Source organism: Rattus norvegicus, chromosome 3 (assembly GCF_021556685.1).
Source record: "Rattus norvegicus strain SHRSP/BbbUtx chromosome 3, alternate assembly SHRSP_T2T, whole genome shotgun sequence".
Classification (NCBI taxonomy): domain Eukaryota; kingdom Metazoa; phylum Chordata; class Mammalia; order Rodentia; family Muridae; genus Rattus; species Rattus norvegicus.
Genome location: NC_141536.1, coordinates 10,792,452 through 10,816,347, shown reverse-complemented (window position 1 = coordinate 10,816,347; position 23,896 = coordinate 10,792,452). Strand labels below are relative to the sequence as shown.

The following is a 23,896-nucleotide window of genomic DNA, read 5'->3' as shown; positions in this document are numbered from 1 at the left end:
TAATTTGCAATTGCACTCAGCAGTAAAAGAGCATGCTACTTAGTCACGGTCTCCTTTCCGGAAAATTAAACCATCCAATGATGCTTGGAAAACAGGGATGACAAAAATACACATTGCAAGTTTTTCTCAGTGTGTGAAAAACTGTGAAGAGTCTCCTGGCTTCACCACCCAGGGTAGTGTAGTGGCAAAATGTGAGGTCGAATTGGAAAGGGTAGGCCAAGAACTACAACTCCTTTAGTTCAGCTGCTTTTCAGTGCACATTGCCAGTGTCTTTGTTAGCTGATGGCTCAGTGTGCTCAGAAGGGGATAGACAATAGTTCAGCGGTAGAGTGCTGCTGCTCCAGAGGACCTAAGTTCAGTTCCTAGCATCCATGCTGGCAGCTTGTAGCCACCTGTAACTCCAGCTACAGAAGGTCAGGCATGATCACACACACACACACACACACACACACACACAGACATACACACACAGAGACATACACATACACACACATACACACACAGAGACATACACACATACACACACGCACACATACACACATACACACACAGATATACACATACACACACATACACATAAACACACACACACACACACACACACACAGGTTTGGGTTCCTGGATGGGTATTTCAATTCAAATAATCATAAATACTTCACATCAGTTTGTGCTTTTCCTTTTTAAAATGCTGAACTGTCTAAACTTTGCAGATTTATTCTGCTTCAAATTTTTAAGAGATTAAAAATATATGGCTATGAGTGTTTTGCCTGTTTGTGAACCACATGCATGCCAGAAATATTTGTCAGATTTCCTGGAACTTTAGTCGCGGGCCATTGTGGCCTCTTGCAGAGGAGCCAGTACTCAACCACTGAGCTATATCCAGCCCCTATTGTGGCTTCCTAATCCAACAACAATGAGCTCTCTGACTGAGAGAAATCACTTTAGAAATCTAGGGTCTCCTAATATCCTCCAATGCACTTCCCAAAGTTCCTTCTCATACCCACCTTCCTGCCCCCAGGATGCATCTCCTGCCTGAATTAGGCTGCCTTGTCTGAATCCACTTTTCGCCTTCCTAATCTATTCCTCCTCACAAGAGAAGTCTTTACCAGAAGAAGTGTGTCTGCCTCCTGCCCTGAGGTCAGAATGTGTGTGGTGTGAGGAGAGCACTTGGTGCCCAATGACACAAGCCCATCATTCTTACACAGAATTCCCTCTAAGGGCGTTGTGCCTGGGCCATGGTGGCGCATGCCTTTAGGGACTACCCGTGTTGCACACCGTGTCCTCAAGGGCAGGAAAGCTGCACCCATGAAATCTCAACAATAGGATGTAAACATCACGATGGGCATGCCAAAGTGGACGGGGAAAAAAATCTCACAAGGGCCCATCCCTAGATAAAGAGCTTCCGCCAATCAATGGCTACTGAGAGAATTCGCCTTCTCCACTGCTAAGACCCCTGATATCCAGTCTCAAGTGGTCAGCCCTAAATACACACACACAGAAGCAAGGCTAAAAAGACTCAGCAGACCGTTTTTGTTTGACAGCCGAAAACCACCTCACGGATGGGAGGCGGGCCAGAAGGCTCCTTGGACACGCCTTCAAGCTCTCATTGGACAGGACGTCCGGAAGAACCCGGTCAAATCCTGGTTGGGTCACACCCTCGTCTCGCCCCTTTGTCCAACCCTCTTCTTTTTAAAGTAAAAAGCCTCTAGGCCGCTGTGGGGTCGCAAAATGAACAGATGCCATGGCGCCCCGGTTCCTGGAGGCCTTTGAGTCTCCCTGATTTAAGGAGACGCGAAAGGTAAAGAGGATCGGAACAATTCCTTCGCGGAACCATTGAGGTGAAGCCTAGAGGAGCCATTTGAGAGCGGACGGCGGCGGGCCGGGACCGGACTGGTAGGCATGGAGGCGGTGGAGTCGGATGCGGACCCGAAGGCCGCCATCCCTGTGGACCTGCGGCGAGAACGGCGACTGGTGTGCGTGGAGTACCCGGGCGTGGTGCAAAACGAAGATAAGATGCTACAGACTCTGGGCGGCGAGGAAGGCGTCTCTCGAGTAAGGAGCTGGGAAACTCCAGGACCGCGGGAAAGGAATCTACATCTATCGAATGGGCGGGACCACCCGGCGGGAGAGTGGTTTCCTTGGCAACGGAGAGTTTAGGCATGCTCTAGGACCTGTTGTGAACAAGACATTGTTTTCTTTCTGTCCCCAAATGTGAGTGGCATGCTTAGCATTTGTCCCAGGACAGTGAGCTGCTCTGACCTTACTGCTCTAGGTAGAAAACCGAGGCACGGGAGGAAAGAGTTAAGAACTTTTGCACCACCTGTAGTTGAAACTAAAAGTGATAGAATTCGCTGACGTTGTGTTCTGTGGTAAGCACGTATATACGAGTGAACAGGCCACACAACAAGTAGGGAAACTAAAGTGATACTCTGCGGGATCTTGGAATATTTCTTTAGAATGATTTCCCTGAACATCTTAGCATAAGTAGATTCTGTAGTTAATATCTGGCTTTCCATTGAATTACACTCAGACTTCAATTTGGTACATTTATTACCTGTTCATGTATTATATTTATTGGCCCTGGAACTGTAAACTCAGAGCTGGGACCTCTCTTGTTCTAATATCTGCTCCATTTTCTTTTTCTTTTTCTTAAAGGATTTATTTACCTTATGTATGAGTACACTGTTGCTATCTTCAGACACACCAGAAGAGGGCATCAGATCCCATTACAGATGGCTGTGAGCCACCATGTGGTTGCTGGGAATTGAACTCAGGACCTGTGGAAGAGCAGCCTGTGCTCTTAACCACCGAGCCATCTCTTCAGCCCTCTGCTCCATTTTTTTTTTTTTTCTTTTTTTCGGAGTTGGGGACCGAACCCAGGGCCTTGTGCTCGCTAGGCAAGCGCTCTACCACTGAGCTAAATCCCCAACCCCTCTGCTCCATTTTTTAATGAGTGTGGAAAAGAGCTGATGGAGCTAGTAGAGTTTCCATTACTCATGCTATGACATTGAGGGAATCCTTATTCTCCCTTGGCCCAGGGATGCCTGATAGGGACCGTCTTCTATAACTCATACATTCTACTTGGTTTTCTGGAGTACTCCTGATGTGCCAGGCCATGATAACCCTAATAGGCTCATCTCTGCTCTATTAGGTCAGAGCTGTGTGTTTTATGAGAAGGAGAGTTGAGCCTTATGTTTAATTGTGTAAACAGGTGATCGTGAAGGCCAGAAGAGGGTGTTGGATCTCTTTGAGCTGTGATTACAAGTGACTGCACTCTGCCCAGTGTTTGGGTGCTGGGAACTGAACTCCAGTCTTGGGAACTGCAGCGAGTGCTCTTAACTGCTGAGTGGTCTCTCCAGCCCCCAGGCTTCTTCTGACTTTCATGTTTTTCCTCGCTTGCTACTGAGCACTTCATGAAGGCCCCTATCCTAAGTATTGGGAGTCAGGAGTTGAACTTGTGGGTGAGACGAGTGGATTGACACTGTTGGTTCACACACACACACACACACACACACACACACACACACACACGCACGCACACAACTAACACTCACTGCATGTCTCTTACCAAATGTGGGGCAAACATCTGTTCACATGTAGGTGGCATGTGTTAGTACTTACCAGGAGTTAGGCACCACTCTTCTAATTTTAATACTTGTGGGGTTGGGGATTTAGCTCAGTGGTAGAGCACTTGCCTAGCAACCACAAGGCCCTGGGTTCGGTCCCCAGCTCCGAAAAAAAAGAAAAAAGAAAAAAAAAAAAAAAAAAGAAATACTTGTAACACTATGGTGCATGAGCTGGACACTAGTCTTTGAGTTTTTGTTGGTTTCTCTTTCCTTTAAGGAGAAGGAAGGCCATTGGTAATAAAAATGACTGCCAGAAACTATCAATTGAGTCCTGGAGCAGGTGGGTAGTGTTTGGCCTGCGTAGCCCTACCCTAGTCAGTTCTGAAAGCTCTGCCTGTTCGGAAGTAAGTAGGACAGTAACCCTGCCTGTCGTATGGTACCAGGAGAGTCCCTTTGTGTACTGCACTTGATAGGTGATAGCACTTAATCTCTCTCACTTTGTAACTTATTGGAAGGAGGCTCTTTGACTTCATTCTCTTTACTCTTTAAACATGAATAAACTTGGGTTGAAAAAATGAGTCCTGGGCTGGAGAGATGGCTCAATGATTAAGAGCATTGACTGCTCTTCCAAAGTTCCTGAGTTCAATTCCCAGCAACCACATGGTAGCTCACAACCATCTGTAATGGGATCTGATGCCCTCTTGTGGTGTATCTGAGGACAGCAACAGTATACTCATACATAAAATAAATATACCTTTAAAAACTGAATTAAAAAAACACCCATATGCATACAAATTTTAAAAAGTGAGTCCTACTTGGTCCACAGAATCAACTAACTAGAGCCCATGGGAACTCACAGAGACTGAAGGGACAGTCAGGGAGCCTGTCTGGGGCTGAGCCAGGTCCTCCGCATGTGTGTTATGGTTGTGTAGCTTGGTGTTCTTGTGGGGTTCCCAACACTGGGAACAGGGGCTGTTGCTGAGTCTTTGCCTGCTTTTGGGACCCATTTCCTCCTCCTGGGTTGCCTTGTCCATTTCGATATGACGCTTGTGCTTAGTCTTATTGTATCTTGTTATGCCATGTTCAGTTGATATTCCTGGGAGTTCTGCTCTTTTCTGACGGGAAATGGAGGAGTGGATATTGGAGAGACGGGAGGTGGGAGGGAGGGACTGGGAGACCAAGAAGGAGGGAAAACAGCAGTCAGGATGTACTATATGAGAGAAGACTAAATTAAAAAAAAAAAAAAAAAAAAGAGTTTACTGGCATGAAGAGCTGGAAGTAGAGCGCACTCCCCAGGCCCTTCCTGAGTCCCTGTCAGCTGGGCATCGTGGGAAAGGAGCAGAGCTCTGCTGGGTGTTCAGCTGCTTACCGCTTCCCTGTCTCCCTGGGCATTGCCACAGATCTACACTGACCCCACCAAGAGGCTGGAGCTCTACTTCCGGCCCAAGGACCCATACTGCCATCCAGTGTGTGCTAACCGCTTCAGTACCAGTAGCCTGCTGCTCCGAGTCCGGAAAAGAACAAGGCGTCGCAGAGGTGTCCCGGGAGACGAGGCCCACCCCCACGTCACGTTCGATCTGGAAATCCTTGGCACCATCTCCACAATTTACAAATTCCAGGGTAACTGCGACATCTCTAGGTGTACCGGGTGATCTCAGGGTAACTGCGACATCTCTAGGTGTACCGGGTGATCTCAGGGTAACTGCGACATCTCTAGGTGTACCGGGTGATCTCAGGGTAACTGTGACATCTCTAGGTGTACCGGGTGATCTCAGGGCTCCATGTGAAGCCACATGGAAGTGGGGTAGAGTGTGCCCGTGCCTGAGGCACAGCACAGCCGTTTCCCATTGTGGAAGCAGCCATTAGTCAACAGTCCTTTATGGATTGTGGGCATACTGCTTGGTGATGAAACACATGACAAAGCAGCGTGGGAGAAAAGGGCTATTTCACTCGCAGCTCCATATAACAGTTCATCAAAAGCAGTGAGGAACGCAGGCAGGGCGGGAGCTGATGTAAGGGGTTGGATGCTGCTTACTGCCTTGCTTCTCATGGCTTGCTCAATCTGATCTTACAGAAGCCAGGACCACCAGCCTAGGGGGGTGCCACCCACAAGAGCTGGGCCCTCCCTCATCAGTCACTGATTAGTAGATGTTACACAGGTCTGCCTACAGACTGATCTGAGGAAGGCATTTTCTTTTTTTTTTTTTGGTTCTTTTTTTTCGGAGCTGGGGACCGAACCCAGGGCCTTGCGCTTCCTAGGTAAGCGCTCTACCACTGAGCTAAATCCCCAACCCCGGAAGGCATTTTCTTAATTGAATTCCCTCCTCTGTAGTGTGGAACAAGTTGGCATAAAACTAGCCAGTACACAGGGTTTCTCTGCATAGACCTGAGTGTCCTGAAGCTCTCTGTGTAGACCAGGCTGGCCTGAAACGCACAGAGATCTGCCTGCTTCTGCCTCCTGGATGCTGAGATTAAATACGTGTACCGCCATACCTGGTTTTCTCTCTCTCTTTTTACGTTTATTTTCTGTTGTTATATGTGGATATTCCACATGTAAGTGCATGTAAATGTCTGAAGGAAGGGTCCAATTCCCTGGAGGTGGAATTACAGGCAGTTATGAGTCATCTGATATGGGAAGTAAACGTAAGTCCTAGGAAAATCAGGAAGTGTTCCTAACCCCTGAGTCTTGTCTCCAGCCCCAACCTTTTATACACTTATGAGAAGCTAACAGACTGGAGAGATGCCTTAGCAGTTAGGACCACTGGCTGCTCTTCCAAAGGACCTGGGTTCAGTTCCCAGCACCCACATAGTACTCAAGACCCTCTGTAACTCCAGTTCCAGGGGATCTGACACCCTCACACAGACATACATTCAGGCAAAACACCAATGCACATGAAATAAAAATAATGATTAAAGAAGAGAGAGAGAAGCTAGGAATCTAGAGTTCCGTGAGAAACCTTCCAATTTTAAGATAAACGGTTGTGTGGGACCAGATCAAACTAGTGGTCAGATCTCCAGTCTGAGACAACCGTGTTTTGGGATCTTCTCCCAAGCTGGCCTTAAACTCTACGCCCACTGAGCCTCTATATCAGCCTCCCAAATGGTGCAGTTGCAGCACGGTGACTGACAGCGCAGTTGCAGCAAAGTGACTGACTGGCGCAGTTGCAGCAAAGTGACTGACTGGCGCAGTTGCAGCAAAGTGACTGACTGGCGCAGTTGCAGCAAAGTGACTGACTGGCGCAGTTGCAGCAAAGTGACTGACTGGCGCAGTTGCAGCACGGTGACTGACGGCGCAGTTGCAGCACGGTGACTGACTGGCGCAGTTGCAGCACGGTGACTGACGGCGCAGTTGCAGCACCGTGACACTGTCTGCCTCCCCAGCAAGTTTCCCCAGCTGACTGGATGCCTTGTTAGGATCCTCATTGAGCATTGCTCTTTCCAGGAACTGTGGGGAGGAAGCAGGAACTGGAAAGGCAGCACCCCCAGCATTTACTTTGGAATTGTGGTTTATAAGCCCTGGCTGCCTGTTACCAAACTTTAAGTTAGCGTGTACAGTAGTGAGCTTCCCCGTAAGGTTTTCACACAGGCACGTCACTGTATTTGTTCTCCCACACACCCCACTCCCCAGTTTCTCCAGGCAGGAAGCTCAGTCTCCTTATCTGTGTACTAGGGCTACAGAGCCAGCATTCAGTAGGCTCTGGAGAAGATTCACAGAGACGGTGCTTCTTAAAGAGCAAGAGCTTGTGAGAGGTGCTTAGCAAATGACCAACATTCCTCAGATGGCTGGTTATAGCTGCTGCTCTAAGGGAAAATCTGAAAAGACTAGTGAGAAAAGAGAATCCAAAGAGAAAAAAGGAGCAGGAGTGGAGTCTGAGGCCAGCCTTGGTTACAGGAAAATCATGTCTCAAACCTGGAACAAAGGGAGAATAGGACCTGGACCTGGGGTCCCTTGGGCTGGGCATTGATGTACATCACCCTGATGGGTGAGTGTTCACCACGAGGATTGTCCTTCCAGAGGGAAAGTTGTTCCTAATGTAGCACAGTTCTGTTTCTCTAATTTGCCAACACCCTGCTGCTCATTGTGGCCCTGGACCAGCAGCCCCTGCAGCATGGCGGAAATACTGTATTAGAAGCAGAGGTTCACTGTGTTTTATGGACTAGCTCCCTGGGCTTTTCCCTGCTGGGCCATGGCTTCCCTGTCTCCCCCGAGCCATTCTTACTGCACCGCCCATTTGGCACCTCCCTGAGAGGGTTTGGGTGTCAGCATAGCAGCACCAGAGCCTGAGGGAGAGTCTGCCATCTGCTCTCTGTCTTTCCAGGAATGTCTGACTTCCAGTACTTGGCAGTGCACACAGAGACTGACGGCACGCACGTGTCCATGTACGACAGAGTGCTCATGCGCAAGCCTGAGAAGGAGGAGTTCTTCCATCAGGAGCTGCCACTCTACATCCCCCCGCCCATCTTCTCCAGGCTGGACACCCCCGTGGACTATTTCTATCGCCCTGAGACACAGCACCGGTAGGCAGCCCCCAGCCTCACCCAGGCCTCAGAGCAGCAGAAGGCCTGCAGCCAAGGCATCAGGATTAAATTCAGAAGGGGAACGCCCTAAGCAGTGGCCTGGTGGTCACACACTGGCTTCATTCCCAACATACAGTGAACTAGTGGGACTCAGAGCACCTGATGAGAAGTGCTCTCTGGTTTTGACCCCCTGGTCACTGCTGACAAGCCTCTCTTTGGACCTTGCAGTCACCGGTAATAGTGCTACCTGTGAAATGCCATATTCGAGCATCCCACACCAACCCAGGCCTTTTTTGTCTCCTCTGTCCATCTCATGGCCTCCTGGTTCCTGTCCTAGCAGAGTGCCTTCTGCCATCTCCCTGCAGAAGCTCAGTCTGTTTGTCCCCTTGGCTACCTCCCTGTCTGCACACATGGCTGGAGGGAGCTGCCAGCACTATCCAGCACTCACCTATCTGCTGGGCCCTCCCTCTGAGCTGATGATGGCTGTCTCTGAATCCTGCTCACTGAGTACGGGCTGTGGTCTGTGTTCTGAGGATGGGCTGCAGATATCTCAGTCAGCGGTGGGCATCTCTTGCGCTCAGGGTTGTAAAGTCCCAAATAAGACCACATGCAACTCAAGCGAGATGAGTCATTTAGTATTACACGATCTGGACAGAATGGGGCTGTTGAAAAGGCAGGTCTCAGGCATTGTCAAATGTGGGCTTTTCTCTGGAGGCATCTGTACATTGGCACAGAGGAAGAAGAGTTCCTGTGTATAAGAGCCAGGACTGACTAATGTAGAAGAAATTAATTTGAATACTCAATATGAGATTAGTAGTGCTCACCAGCTGTGGTGAGGTATCGAGCCTGCATTTGCTCTCTCTCCTCCCAACACTTGACAGTTCTTTGTCATCCCCATTTATAAAGGGTGTAAATGAAACTTGGGGTCTCCAGGCCACACAGGAAGCTCTGTGTCTGGCCTTGCCCAGTCCTTGGGCCTTGCCCAATCCTTAGTCTCACACTGTTCCTACTATTACGCTTGTGATATTTAGAGAAAAGGTCTGTCTCTGTAGCCCAGGCTGGCCCAGAGCAAATCGCAACATCCAGGCTAGCTTCAGAATTGCAGCCTCTCTAGCCTTAGCTTCCCAAGTGCTGGGGTCATAGGTTAAAGTCACCATGCCTGTTACTTTTTTAAAATGACATACGCAAAGACAGCCTTTCTTGTCGTGCTGTATGCTTCCCAGGGCAGTGCTTTGACTGGCTTTGCTCTCTCCTATAACCAAGTGCTGCCAATGGCTGGGGCCCAGTGGCAGGAGCCTTGGGAAGCAGGTCAGCACACAGATAAGCCAGAAGAGGAAGGCAGCTTGGAAGCCAGCCTGCGGTTGGTCTCCCGTGTTCTTTGAGGAGACTGTTGGCTGTGCGCAGTCTTCAGAAGGTCCAGCTCGAGGGCTGACCTGGCATGTGGTGGGTTCTGGGCAGGTGCTAGAACAGACACTGCAGTGTAAAACAAGTGGTAGTGTGAGGGACAGCAGAGGCATGGGATGGTCCAGGAGGTGTGTCCAGGGTGGCCATGTTTGGATGGGGTAGGACAGAAACTCTGATACAGTCCTGTGGTGACCCATAGGACTTGGTGTCAACAGATTACATGGCAGGGAGGTTTGTTCTAGGTTGGAGGCTGGGAAGCAGGGCAGAATGTGAGCAAATGCGTAAGTGCATTAAATACATTGTGAGGGTGGCTGGGGCTCCAGAAGCCATTAAGGAGCTAGTTGTAGGGGTTGGGGATTTAGCTCAGTGGTAGAGCGCTTGCCTAGCAAGCGCAAGGCCTTGGGTTCGGTCCCCAGCTCCGAAAAAAAGAAAAGAGAGAGAGAAAAAAAAAAAAGGGGAGCTAGCTGTAAAAATGAGTGATGGAGGACCAAGGCAAGAAAGTGTTCAGAGAGAACATTCTAGACTAAACCTGGAGCCTGTGCAGAGGAGGCATGAGGAGCTGCCACTTCCAAAGCCTCTGTGTGTGTGTGTGTGTGTGTGTGTGTGTGTGTGTGTGTGTGTCACAAACACAGAGAGAGAGAGAGAGAGAGAGAGAGAGAGAGAGAGAGAGAGAGAGAGAGAGAAGAGAGAAGAGAGAAGAGAGAGGAGAGAGGGATTGATTGATTGATTTGGGCCTGGCCTGGCTTTTAAAACCTCAGAACCCCTCCAGTGGTACACTTCCTCTAACAAGGCTACGCCTCCTCATCCTTCTAATCCTTCTCAAAAGGTTCCATCCTTTGGATAAGCATTCACATATATGAGTCCATGGGGCCCATTTTAATTCAGGTTAAAATCCCTAGGCTGTTGCAGCAGGCTTAGATCTCACCCCAAAAAGCATATTATTCCCTCCCTGTGAGGAGGATTTGGTGGTGTATGCCTTTAATCTTAGCACATGGGAGGCAGAGACAAGGGAATTTCTGTCTGTGTGTTCAAGGCTACCCGGTTTTCAAAGCCAGTTCCTGGACAGCCAGGGCTGTTAGAGAAAACCCTGCCTTGAAACAAAAAAAGCCCACATGAGCTGGAGGTGCAATAGTATATGCCCATACTCCAGTTCCCAGGAAAGCCGAAGCAGGGCACTCACCTGAGCCCAGGAGCTTCCGACTAGCCTGAGCAACAGAGAGTTTATCTCAAATAAGTACAACTGCTGGGATTATAGATTCACACGCTGGTAATCCCAGCACTCAGAAAGTTGAGGGTCACAAGTTTTAAGGCCACCCTGAGCTGACTTAAACGAAAGTAGAGAATGGTGGTGTTGCACAGTTTTAACCCCACCACTCAGGAGGCCGAGGCAGGCAGAACTCTGAGGTTGAGGACAGCCTGGACTACAGAGTGAGTTTCAGGACATCCAGGGGTACACACAGAAACCACGCCTCAAAAAACAAAAAAGGGAAGAGGCTTCCGTGCCTTTCGTGGTGCTCTTCAATGCCTTCTCCCAGGGCTGTTTGGTCTGTCGCTTTCCCTCCTCTGCTGGTTGTTTTCATTGTGAAAGTAAGTTGTGCTTGTTAAGAAGAAACAAGTGTTAAGAAAAGAATCAACCACAGAGCATAAGTGCCACTGCCTCCCTGCTGAAACCCTTCGCGGTAGAGGACCACTCACTGCACTGCCGAGTGCCTGGCAGGAGAGTGTGAGCCCCGCATTGGGTAGGATTATTTATCTAACTAGTAGTGCATGTGTGCGTGCATGCGTGCGTGTGTGTCTGTCCGTCTGTCTGTCTGTGTGTCCCCATGTGTTTACACCACTATGCTTGACTGCCTCGCTTCTTTTTCAAAATTTCTGATGTGCTTACAAAGTAAGCTTACTCTTACAAAGTACCTGGCACCTGTAGTTGGAAGAACTCTACGCAGAAGACCATGGGCTATGCTCTGCACAGAGGGGCTGGTAGGCAGCTGTCCACACTTCCGGAGTAGGTCGTGGCTTGGGGCCAGCTGTCTTTGGGCCCATGGGTATGACCCTTTTCTTCCTTATGTGATTGGGTAGATTCCTAGCACACGGAAAGAACCTGCTTTTCTTCCCAGGCACTATTGATTTTGGGGACTTGTCTGGCCAGGGGAGGAGGGCCTGGCTGTCTGCCCTCTGGGGTTGGATGTCCTATAGGCTGGGGTTACAGAGGGGAGGCTGGCAGGGTGTTGAGCCCCTTCTGCTTCTACCAGTGGTTCTCCACAGATTTAGGGTCACTGTGGTCAGTAGAGCTAGCCAGAGAGAGCCCTGAGGTCCTTCCCTTACGCCCCTCTCTAAAATGAAGGCCAGCCACCTACTTCTCTTCTTGAGGGTGTTGGGGGCTGAGGGGGAAAGTCTTTAAAGCAGGATAGGGATGTACCTACCTGGTATGGCTCCTGAAAGGCACATTTGAAAAAAAAAAACCCACAGACTTGACCCCTTGTTTCATATTTTGTTTGCCAATGGAAAAATCACTTATTTATTTTTTAAGTTTACGGTTGATATGCATGTGTGGAGAAAAGTAGGGTAAAGTGCAAACTGGATGGGGTTGAGCAGGATTGCTTGAGCCTAGGAATTCTAGACCAGCCTGCGTTCGTAGCAGCATACTGTTCTTATAAAAGGGTGACGGGGCTGAGGTGGCCCAGTGGTGGCAGCATTTGTTGCTCTTCCAGAGGACCAGAGTTTGTTCCCAGCACTCACATCAGGTGGCTCACAACTTCTGGCCTCCTCAAAATCCACACATATGTTACACAGACATACAGACACGTCCACATAAAAAGGAGATGACTATGTGGACGGGACTGTGGCATCCTGGATACACAGTAAAATGTACTTGTGGTGCTGTGGGGTGGGACTGGTATGGGGGAAACACAGGCTGAAACTGAGGGTTCCTGAAACTGCTGTCTCTGAGCCTGCGGCTCCTGCCAGCTATCCTTAAAGAGTCGCTCTAAGAACCTTAGGAGCCATCTCCTGGGCAGGCTCTATGCTGCTGATACAGGTAAATGCGTGTTCGCAAACTGCTGCTTTAGCCGGGAGTGGTGGTGTTCGCCTTTGATCCCATCACTCAGGAGGCAGAGGCAGACAGATCTCTGTGAGTTTTAGGCCAGCCTGGTCTACAAAGTGAGCTCTAGGACAGCCAGGGCTACACTGAGAAACCCTGTCTCCAAAACAACAACAACAACAACAACAACACTATTTTTAAGGTTCATGGCAAACTGAGGAAGGTGTAGCTCTCTGCCCCGTGTATGAGAAACACTGCTCGCCCACCTCTCAACCCTCCCATGCACACACAGATCACCGCCACACAGCGTGCAGGTCACTTGGGTCCTTCTTGGGTTGGACACTATGGGGTGGATAGATAGGACCCTGGCTTACCCTCTGGGCTTTGGTGACACCATCTGGCTACATCCTTTTCATTCTTCTGTGCTGCCCAGATGCTTCTGAGCCAAGTTGCTGTCTGCTCAGTAGAAGACCAGTTGGCTCAGGTAGCTGCAGCCAGGCTTCTTGGGGCTAAGGCCCAGCTTCTAGCAGGAGAGTTAAGTGGGTCATGTAAGTAGGCAGAGTCCACCACGACCCTGTCCACGTGCAGCTGATGGGCATTTGGATGGTGTTCTCTGCACTGGCCAGATGTTGTGTGGCTCTGCACTGGCTGGCTGGTGTCGTGTGGGGCTAGATGAAGTTGCAGTTGAGAGACCACCAGCCTTTCGATGGTGCCCTTTCCCATACCCAGCTCTGAGACATAGGGACCTTGCCCTCCTTCAGGGCCACTGGCCCCAGAGTTTCCCAGAGCCACTGCAGGCTGTTACAACCCAGTCTCACCCTTGAGGGAAACCTAAGGGCACGTGCTTTTCCAGTAGGTAGTAGTGGGCGTCCCTCCACTGAATCCAGAGAAAGGCATGTGGGTATGGTCTACTGGTGAGACCTGCTGGATCCTCTGCCTGCCTGACCAGGCCTGTGCCTCACATGGTAATCTAATCGTCTCCCTCTGTCCACAGAGAAGGCTATCACAATCCCTCCATCTCAGGAGAGAACCTGATTGGACTGAGTAGAGCCCGGCGCCCTCACAATGCCATCTTTGTCAACTTTGAGGACACTGAAGTCCCTGAACAGCCGTTGGAGGCTGCAGTGCAGACGTGGAAGAAAGCCTGCACCAACCCCATCGATCAGAAGGTGGAGGAGGAGCTGAGGAAGGTGAGCTCATGCCCCCCTAGCCTGCTGGGCCACCACACTGCACCACCACGCTGGCTCCGCTTTCCCTCCCACTGGCCAGTTAGCACCTCCAGCTGTTACATCTAAAAGCTGGGCTTGGTGGCCCAGCCTATTAGCCCAGGAGCAGGGGTAGTTGACTGGCAGAGTGAGATTGGGACTAGCCTTGACAATTAGACAATTACTGTAAGTAAAATAAAAAGAGGGCGGGAATCACTGTGCTGGGGCAAGGCTGAATGCTCAGGACCTCAGAAGCCCCGCATTTCCAAAGTTGAAAATGGTCCCTAGAGTTTTTTAAAAGTCCCTTAGGGGTGCCAGAGGTGGGTCGTTGCTGAGATGTGGCTAGAGTGTGGCGCTGGTCTGACAGTCTGTGTAGACCTATTACTTGTAACAAATGCACGGGAACTGGCCATGTGCCAGGCTATGGTGCCTTCACCCTGGGTGTAACTGGAAGCATGTCACAGGACACTGCCTTCTGGTTTCCAGTGCTCTGTGGCAGTGGCTGGATCTCTGCTGGGTCTACTGTCCTAAATAGCAGGTTCACATGGGGCTTTCTATTTTGAAGCTAGAGTCACCCTGCTCAAGGACTGGGTCCTTCAGAGACTGCAGCCCTTGCTGAACCTCAGTAGTCACCTGAGGCTTCCCCTGTGGCTCACAGTGCCTAGTACAGCCTCCCCCGGACCAGGCCATCCCCTCACCTCCTTCAGGGAAGGTGCCTTCCAGGCTGGGAGTGATCAGGGCTCTGGGGTTTCAGTGTGTGCTTGCTCAGCCCTGTACTGTGAACCATGTAAGGTCGTGTCCAAGAGGTAAAATCCATGCCTCTAAGGGATTGGGGTAAGGAGGAAGGGGTCATGAGTGACTGGTCGGTATGGTGGGTTCCAGATACACAGGGACAGCTGATATAGAAGCCAGTAGCTGTTGGTGTTTATCTCAAACTCTGTCCTTGACTTTCCCCAGCTCTTTGACATCCGTCCCATCTGGTCACGAAATGCTGTCAAGTCTAACGTCAGTGTCCATCCTGACAAGCTTAAGATCTTGCTTCCCTATATGGCTTATTACATGGTAAGTCTAGTCTCTCCCACCAGTGTGGTCCATGATCCCTGCTGGGACATATTAGAGCCATGCCAACAGAAGGCACACATACTTCCTAGCATCCCTCTTACCTGACACCTTGAGACAACTTGTTAAAACTATTTACAGAGCTGAGAAGATGGCTCAGTGGGTAAAGTGCTTGCTACAGTGGCTTGAGGGTCCCCAATACCCATGTGGTAGCATGTGCCTGTGACCCCAACACTGAGTAGGTAGAGTTGGGCAGGTCCTGGGGAATTGTATCTTAAAAATAAGGTGAAGAGTGAAAGAGACAACCAACCACACCCTCTGGTACTTGATACACACACACACACACACACACACACACACACACACACACACACACCACATCACATCACATACACACACACACACACAACACACATCACATCACATACACACACACATCACATCACATACATCACACACACACACATACACATCACATCACATCACATACACACATCACACACACACATCACATCACATACACACACACATCACACACACACATCACATCACACACATATCACATCACCTACCCCACAACCATGCGTGCACACACACACACACACACACACACACACACACACAGAGACGTATACCCACACATGTGAACACACACCAAGACCTATACACATGGACACCAAAAAAGAAACAGAAAGATTTCAAAGCCCCTAGGTCTACCACAACTTTCCAATCAGGCTGTGTGTGGATGACTTTAAAGGAAGAAGTATCACCTGAGTCTTAGGTAAGCCTTCTGTGCATAGTGATGTTGTAGTGAGAAATTCCTGAGGGCCTGGCACGGGATGAAGCTACATATCACTGCCTTCATTCCTCCTGGAGGTGGCAGTAAGAGTCCATTCTTATTTCTGAGGGAAAGCTGGACTCAGGGTCTTGACATGTCATGTCTTGGTTCTGCAGCCAATGAGTGGCAGAGCTACCTGAGGCCTCCCAAGAGAGGATGGAGATAGGGGTGGGGGTGGGGTGGTCCAGAGCTTCCTACAAGTTCAGAAGGAAGGGGGTCCTACCTGCCAGCATAAAACATAACCATAGCGGTTGATGCTGGACAGAGGCACTGTTGGCCTCTAGCCTGGAAAGCCACCTTCTCTCACTGAACATAACTTCTTAGTCTAACTGTCATGGAAGAAACAGTTGGGTACCACGAACAGTGGTAGAAACTCCTGATCTCACTTTACCCTCATAGAACCCCATCAAAGGGTGAAGCCTAAGGCCATGCTTTCAGAGCTCAGGGGCTCCTGCTGCCTCACTATAGGGGTTGGCCCCACCTATGGACTAGAGGATCCTCACACTCAGTTTCTTTTTGGTCTCCAGATAACAGGCCCATGGAGAAGCTTGTGGATTCGATTTGGCTATGACCCTCGTAAGCACCCAGATGCCAAGATTTATCAAGTCCTTGACTTTCGAATCCGTTGTGGAATGAAATATGGTAAATATGTTTACTTTCTGTCTTTGTCTCTGTGTCCACCATTTCTAGCACCATCCTTACCAAAACAAACAAACAAACAAACAAACAAAAATAAGACATCTGTGTGTGTATCTGTGTGCATCTGTGTTTTGAGTATCAGCAGCACATGTGTGTGCAGGAGAGCGCTCCTGTTCATACACGTGGGAGCCAGAGACAGGGTTAGGGTCCTTGTCACTTTCTACCTAGCCCTTGAGGCAGAAGCTCTTTATGAACCTGGGGCTCACATTTTCTCAGTTGGCTAGAAGCCCCAGCAATCCTGTCCCTGTCACACACCCAGGGCCTGGATTGGTAGGCATGCATGCAGGGTGTCCATCTTGCTGTGGAGGTGCTGGAATCCCAACTTGAATTCTTACGTTTGCACAGCACCTCTCCAGCCACCATTTCTAGCACTCTCTTCTGTTCTGGAGCTGAATGGGGATGGCTCAGCAGTTAGGAGTGCACACATGCTTACCGAGGGCCATGTTTAATTCCCACCACCCATGTCAGACAATTTGAAGTGTCTGTAGCTACAGTTCCAGAGATATAACGCCTCTGGTCTCCATAGGCACCTGTATTTACATACACATACACATATACTATATAGCTAATGTTATATAATAAAACACTATATGCATTATATATAATTATGTATAGTATGTATTTACTTGTTTATTTTTAAAGAAACCATTTCCAGCAGGACAGAGTAGCACATACCTTTAATCCCAACATTCACAAGACAGAAGCCGTCGGATCTCTATGAGTTCAAGGCCAGCAGTCTTTATAGTGAATTCCCAGGCAATCAAGGCTACATGGTGAAAATCTGTCTCCAAAAACTGAGTCTACTCCTGTGGAGCAACTAGGCTAGAAACCTTTCTGTGTCCCTAGCCGCGCCCACTACCGAGAGCCTATGGAACAACATAAAGAGCTTGGGACTGGAAACGCTGGCCCTTTGCTGGCTGTGCTGTGCCTCTAGCCCATAAGCAAAGCCTGACATGGGTCTTCCTTAAGTATCCAGCCCAGGGTGCCAGGGAAACCACATAAGGAGATCAGTGCCAGATGAGCTGGCGTCCATCCTCCTGTAGGTGCAGGTGGAGCTGGCCACCGTGAGGTGGGTCCCCGGCCGCTTCCCAGATGGCTTTGGCACCCACTCCTGACACATGGCTCTTGCATGCAGGATATGGCTCCAGGGACATGCCCGTCAAAGCGAAGCGCAGCACATACAACTACAGCCTCCCCATCACCGTCAAGAAGACACGTAAGTGGCTGAATCGTCCACATCAGGACCCGCAAGGGAGGTGGGCATCAGACTACCAGATGGGAGGGTCTGCCGGCCCTTCCTTACAGGCAGATGCAGAAGGTCAGGTGGGTGATCCCCACGCCTGTACCAAAGCACAGCCTTGTTTCCATGCAGCCAGCCAACCTGTCACCATGCATGACCTGAAGCAGGGTCTGGGCCCATCAGGAAGCGATGGCCCACGGAAACTGACCTACAATAAGTACAAGCTCAAGGTGAGTGCTCTCTGGCTCCGTGGACGCTCAGGTGGGGGCACTGAAGTGTCACTGCAGGGCTGGGCACTTCTAAGTGATGCTGGGGTCTTCGACTCAGCTCTTCCTACCCAGTGCCTTTGCGTTACTCACCCCTTAGGCCCCTCCACAAACAAAGTGAGAATCTGGGGTGCCATCTACCCAAGGTCATGGGCAACTAGAGCCGTCTGGGCAGAGGTGGTGTTGAGTCTTAAAGAGGGAAATTTGACCACAGCAGATATATGCAGCTGCCCCTTGGGAGCCTGGCTCCCTGAGGCCTATAACTGCTACTGGGATGTGGGGGTCAGACATATACATGAGCAGGCCAAGCGAGAACATCTTCGGATCAGCTGTGGGGTGAAATGCATTATGGGATGCACACAGCCCTCCAGAGCTCACACTTTCATCAGCACAGCCCAGCAGGAGCTAGCACACTCCCACACTTCTGACCACTCCACAGTCCTGGAGAAGGCCAAGCAAGTGTGTCTCTACCCTGGAGTCACTGCTTAAGTAGCTGTGTCAGAAAATTCAAGTTGAGCAGAGACAAGTGACATGAGGAAAACAGCTATCCCCTAGTGCCATCATGCCTTGGCCACCAGTGTCTTGGGGGCCTTGTCTTTGACTCTAGGGCTATATTCCAAGTGGAAAAGGGGGAAAATGATACTCATTAAACCCTGTCTTCCTCCCCAAAAAGTGGCCAAGGGAACATGCAGGGTCCATAGAGTGACTGAGTAGAAACAGCCAGTGAGGAGCAACCCGGCTCCTTTTGGAAGATGCAGAAGGCAGAGCCCAGCATGGATCCCATGCTGTAAACTGAGGAGGGCCTTACTGCCTCCATCCTCCCAGCACCTCCTGGGGAGAGAGCTTTCTCTCTCCACATCTGCTGGCTGCCCTGGGCCTGAGGACAAGCCAACCCCTTAGACTTCCACGAAAGTCACAGCATGGGTGTCCCCTGCATTGTTAGACCTGGGGTACTCTGCAGCCATCCCATCTCTTCCCTCTTCCTCAGGATTCGGTCTACATCTTCCGGGAAGGGGCTCTGCCACCCTATCGACAGATGTTCTACCAGCTGTGTGATTTGAATGTGGAAGAGTATGTATGGGGCGTCCTGTGCCCAGGGATAGGCCCTGGATTCTGGGTTAGAACTCGCTCAGTACTAGTGTTCTCTGTAGCTCTTCCTGCAGCTGGGCTCTTAGGGAAGACTTGGCCACTGGGACGGGTGCAGCCCTGAGTCCTGCGTATGTGAGCTGTAAGACTCCTGACAACCGCAGGCTTGCACTGTGCCCTGTAGAAAGCAGCCTTGCTTGCTAGTAGCAGTCACTCCTTGCATGTATGGTTCCTAATCCTGGGCCCCTTCAGCCTGTTTGTTCTCAACCACAGCTAAGAAACACCAAGAGTGGGCAACAGCACTAAAGGGGACATGCCAAACAAGGCAGCATGTGGGTGGGACCCAGGGAAAGCTGACTGTTAGCAGGAAAGCATCTCTGGGGGATACATCCAGCTTTGTGTAGGGTTTTATTTGGGTGGGTGGGGGTGTTCAGAGACTACAGAAGTTAGGGAGCCCAGCTGAGACCATTCGCCCCTGCAAGCTCTCCATCACCCACTGCCTCTGAGACACCTGTCTGAGCACCGTCTCCCACGTAGAGACCATGTACAAATCTCCCACTGGCCTCCTGTTTGCACAACCCCCCTGCCCATAGCCCTGTGTTAGAACATCCCATGATCCAGCGCACATGGAGTCCCACTCTGGGTCTCTGAATAAGCTCCCCAACAAGCCCTGTCCAGGGATTCTATCCATGCAGCTTTCTCTGCCCACAGGTTACAGAAAATTGTTCACCGCAATGATGGGACAGAGAGTGTATGCACAGAGAAAGATGGGTGGTGCCTCCCCAAGACCACAGACCACCTGAGAGACACTATGTCACTCATGATTCTACAGACCATCCGCTCTGAGAGGCCTGGTGAGAGCCACTTGCAGGGAAGCCTCAGACCTGTTCAAAACAAGTCTGACAAAAGCTGACAAGAAGCTCCAGAGACCTTCCTACTATCTATCTATGGTAGAGGGGAGGTCTGTGAGCCAGCACTCAGCAGTGACACTGAACATGTGCCGACAGGAGGGAAGCGATGCGACCTTCCCATACAGGAAGGACAGCTCTGCCCATCCTTTCCCATGGGGCTATGTGGCCCATGGCTCTGCACTGCATTTCTCAGCCTGTTGCTCAAAACAAAGCCTGAGCTAGCCCCTAGGGCACTGGAAAGTGAGGTGTTTGCAAGGCAGGGATCTACAAGGGGACCTGAGAGCAATGAGAAGCTCTTGGGAGGGACTCCTTCCAAGCCGGGTAGCAGGCATCTGAGTAGAGCAGGCTTCCTGGCGGTGTTGGGGTGTAGGCTTCACTCTTGGGAGCCCAGTGAAGGCTTTGAAGCTTTTCTGGGAATAATGGTGTATGCCCTCCAGGTACACTGGGCCCCAGGCTGCTCATGGTTCTCCCCAGAACATGGATTCAAACATGCCTTACTTGTCTGCACCCCGCCCTCTTGGTCCCCGCCCTCATGCTTTGCGTATTATTTGAGCCAGCTTCCCATCACAGTGAGTGGGCTCTAGGGCCACCTAGAAGCCTGCGTTGGAACACAGCCTTCTTTCCTTCTCGTGCAGCTCTGTTCTCCAACACAGGTAAGGCTGATCATGGGAAAGAGCAGCTGATGTTTGAATCTGGAGAGGAGGAGGAGGAGGAGGAAGAAGAGGAGGAGTTCAAGCCCTCAGATGGGAGTGAGAATGAGATGGAAACAGAGATTCTGGATTACGTGTGAGGAAGCACTGCTCCCGGGTGGCCAGGTGAGACCAGCAACTGTCCTCACAAAGACGCCAGAGCAAGGTCACGGAGGAGCCTAGAGGCTCCTCTGAAGAGAGCTGGTGTCCTAACCAGAGGCCCTGGCTCTGGCTATGTCTTGCTGCTTGGTACTATCTGCTTTTCTGTCCTGGGTGGAAGACTGCCATACAGATGTCCCAAGGCTAAGACCAGCAAAAGCCTGAGGTAGATGTGGTAAACCTAGGGCACCCATCCTGGCCCTAAGGGTCTTGTGAATATAGTGACAGGGGCCTGAGGAGCCTGGTTGGCTAAACTGCCTTTTTGAGCACCATCTGTTTGGGGTGGCCTTGGTATAAGCCAAGACCAGCCCTAATTGTCCTGTTAATCAATTTTCCTGGGAGTCTCAACATGGGGGGTGGTAAAGTTGGGAGTGCTTCTTTTGCTTGAGGCTTTAGCACCTCATTTCTTCCTTCCCTCCTTCAGGACATGCTGGTATGCCATGGTGGGACAGTTGGGACAGGCTTATGTCCCATCCAGAGTGGTGAGATGAGGACACTAGGCAACCCCAGGCTGTATGCAGCCTGACTTCACCAAAGGACCAACTCTTCAATTCCCTGAAAACACCCTGTCTCACAGCTTCCTTTTGTGCAACCAGAGACTGTCAAGTCCCTGCCAAGTGGGCCTCCATGGAAGGTCCCCTGTGCATAACCTCCCCCGGGCAGCAGCACCACTTCCTGAGGGTGCTGAGCCAAAGATGGGCCATTGCCTTGTCTCTTTGTGGCCTCAGTGCCTTGAACAGCCTGGCACACACAGTCCAGACACAGCCATTCACAGCCAAATGCCTCGAGCCAGCCCATCCTCCTGACAAGATTGAAGACCATTGTTTGACTTGGCTCAAGTGATTCCCCAGCTCACTGGGGATCGGCCAGCCAGACCCGAGTCCTTGCTGACCCTGCTTCCTGCTGCTTCAAAGAACACTCAGCCCAAAGGCAGGAAGGAGCTCTTCCCCAAAGGCTCGCTAGCCTTGCCTGTGCCCAGAGGACTTCTTTCATAGTGGCTGCCAGGACACTTCAGCTGGGGGCTTTCCCACTCCTAATGACTGCCCATCCTTGTCCTTGGGGAGGAGACCTAGGTTCCGATCCCATCTACCCAGGAATACTTTGACTCTGGATCTGAGGAGGGTGCTGAGGGAGGGACCCTATGCCCTCTAGAGGCCTCACCTGCACAGAGCCCAGGGCAATGGCCGTCTTGCCTTGGGTTGGCCAGACTAGAAGGACTTCCTGAAGTCTAGCCACACTTAGTAAAGTATTGTAATTCTCCTGAATTCCCATGTAAATAAAAGTGCTTTTAGTAAAAAAAAAATAAAAATAAAAATAAACCCCCCTCAGAAGCAAGCACTGGTTCTCGATGTCCTGGCCACTGGCGTCTGACGTCATATTACTGAGTCTGTGTATTGCACCCTATATTGATTTATTTTCCATTTGTGTTTTTCTGGGCGTGTTTGAGAAAGGCTGTACTTGTCTCCAGCAGAGCTATAGTACTAAGAAACAAAAAGAACTATAGTACTTTGTGGCACTTGCTAGCCAAGACTCTCAAGAAGCAGAACAGTCAGGATTTATTGTAAGCAGTTGGCTCCCAGTTAAGGACAGGTCCACAGTCTTGGGGCATGGGATAGGGTGGAGATTCAGCCAAGAGCTGTAGTCAAATGCAACCTGCTGGCTGCATAATCCCACCCCCGCCTCTGCTGCTCACCTTGTCTCAGCCCTGCAACAGGCTTGTGCAGGCCTGTTGGAGGCCTAAGTGGGCTTGTCAGCACCCACTAACTTAAACAGCATTTCATCAAGAACGCCTCACAGAAACATCTAAGATACTTGACCAGATGTTTCAAAGGTTGTCCTTGGTTGGCTGGTTTGTTTGAGACAGGCTCTCCTGTGTATCGTCCTGGAACTTGCTGTGTGGACAAGGCTAATGTTGAACTTAAAAGGATCCTCCTGTCTCTGCTTCCTGGGTGCTAGATTGAAGATGTATACCCCCATGTCCTCTTTGGCCAAATACCTGGGTACCAAATTAGTCAGATTAATACATGAAGTTGATCACCATCCTTGACACGATTCCCAGTTATTTCTAGTCCTTTCCAGTACCCCCCTCCCCAGCCTCTCAAGGCACCTGCACTCATGTGTATATACTCTAGAGACATAAATATACACATAATTTAAAATAAACCATTGGAGTGCATATGTTTAACAGTTGGTAAAGTACATACAAAGTTAGGGTCATTTTAGCCTCCGCTCCCTGTCCACTGGGTGAGTTCTGCAGACTGGTGTCTGAAGGAACTATGCTCACACAGGCCATTCAGTGACCCAGGCTGGGCCTACTGCATCCTTTATGTCTCCTGAGAACTGCACACCTTTCTTTGCCCTGCCCAGCAGGCTGGCAGGCTGGCAGCAGGCCTGGCCTTGGCTGTGGTGGCAATTCTGCTTTATTTGTCATCAAGGTTGGTGGGGTTTGGTTTTTTGTTTTTTGTTTTTTTTTTTGTTTTGTTTTTTGTTTTGTTTTGTTTTGTTTTTCGGAGCTGGGGACCGAACCCAGGGCCTTGCGCTTGCTAGGCAAGCGCTCTACCACTGAGCTAAGTCCCCAACCCCCTTTTTTTTACTTTTAGGAAAATTTTTCTCTTGAACACATTCACCTGCCCCTCCCCAAACCTACTTGCCCACGTCCTGGTGTGTTTGTGTCAGTGAGGTTAGTTTTCTTTGTGGTCCCTCTGTCAGTTCGCTTTGAAGGCCCAGCCTTCAGGAGATTGTGGGCTCTGAGCATCCAGCTGTGGCCCTGGAATCAAACACATTTATCCAGTGTCTGCAACAGCCATCACCACAGGGCTGTGTGACAGAGAAGTGTCCTTCTGGGTATGTCACTGTAGAGAGTCACTCCGGTGCTGGTGAGTGGACATGGGGGACTCCCCTTCCTGATCAAGCTGGGTACAGAGAGGCCTCTTCTGCCCTAGGCCACCCACCTTGCTCAACCCAGCACTCCCCAGTACTGCCTTTAGCACTGGTTCTCAGAATCAGCCCCAACATGTGTTTGGGCTGCTACCCCACCTCTGCTCTGTCCCAGCTTCCTGCCTGCCCCCCACCACTCATCTGCACACCTACTGTGTGCCATGCACACTGGGTTGGGCAGAGCACATGGACACACTAGTGGATGTGGTTCTGTAGTTCCCCCCAAACCCCATGCTCTGGCACAAGTGGAGCTATGATCTGAGCTGGGGACTTGAGCTCCCA

General features: G+C 50.4%; 1 protein-coding gene across 3 annotated transcripts; it reads left to right on the top strand.

Moving 5' to 3' along the window:
• The first annotated feature begins 1,652 nt into the window (after nucleotides 1-1,652).
• Gtf3c5 (general transcription factor IIIC subunit 5) lies at nucleotides 1,653-22,012 on the top strand. 3 transcript variants are annotated; one of them, NM_001079941.1, is made up of 12 exons: nucleotides 1,653-2,052; nucleotides 4,967-5,186; nucleotides 7,886-8,084; nucleotides 13,520-13,715; nucleotides 14,688-14,792; nucleotides 16,155-16,269; nucleotides 17,462-17,542; nucleotides 17,699-17,796; nucleotides 18,821-18,903; nucleotides 19,630-19,772; nucleotides 20,465-20,644; nucleotides 21,102-22,005. In NM_001079941.1, exons 1-11 carry the CDS (start codon nucleotides 1,900-1,902, stop codon nucleotides 20,617-20,619), a joined length of 1,548 nt encoding a protein of 515 aa, NP_001073410.1. In that variant the 5' UTR covers nucleotides 1,653-1,899; the 3' UTR covers nucleotides 20,620-20,644; nucleotides 21,102-22,005. The 3 variants fall into 3 exon arrangements, with proteins under 3 accessions (NP_001073410.1, XP_087509086.1, XP_087509088.1); XM_087652960.1 differs by having other exon boundaries at nucleotides 1,673-2,052; nucleotides 20,483-20,644; nucleotides 21,102-22,012; XM_087652962.1 differs by having other exon boundaries at nucleotides 1,888-2,052; nucleotides 4,967-5,205; nucleotides 5,284-8,084; nucleotides 20,483-20,644; nucleotides 21,102-22,012.
• Nucleotides 22,013-23,896: the final 1,884 nt, after the last annotated feature.

What these genes read in the sequence shown, in the direction of transcription:
- Gtf3c5 (NM_001079941.1), top strand. Translation starts at nt 1,900, where the DNA reads ATGGAGGCGGTGGAGTCGGATGCGGACCCGAAGGCCGCCATCCCTGTG. An exon ending in CCGTTGTGGAATGAAATATG is followed by an intron (nt 16,270 to 17,461) that starts GTAAATATGTTT and finishes TCTTGCATGCAG; the next exon opens with GATATGGCTCCAGGGACATG. An exon ending in CATCCGCTCTGAGAGGCCTG is followed by an intron (nt 19,773 to 20,464) that starts GTGAGAGCCACT and finishes CTTCTCGTGCAG; the next exon opens with CTCTGTTCTCCAACACAGGT.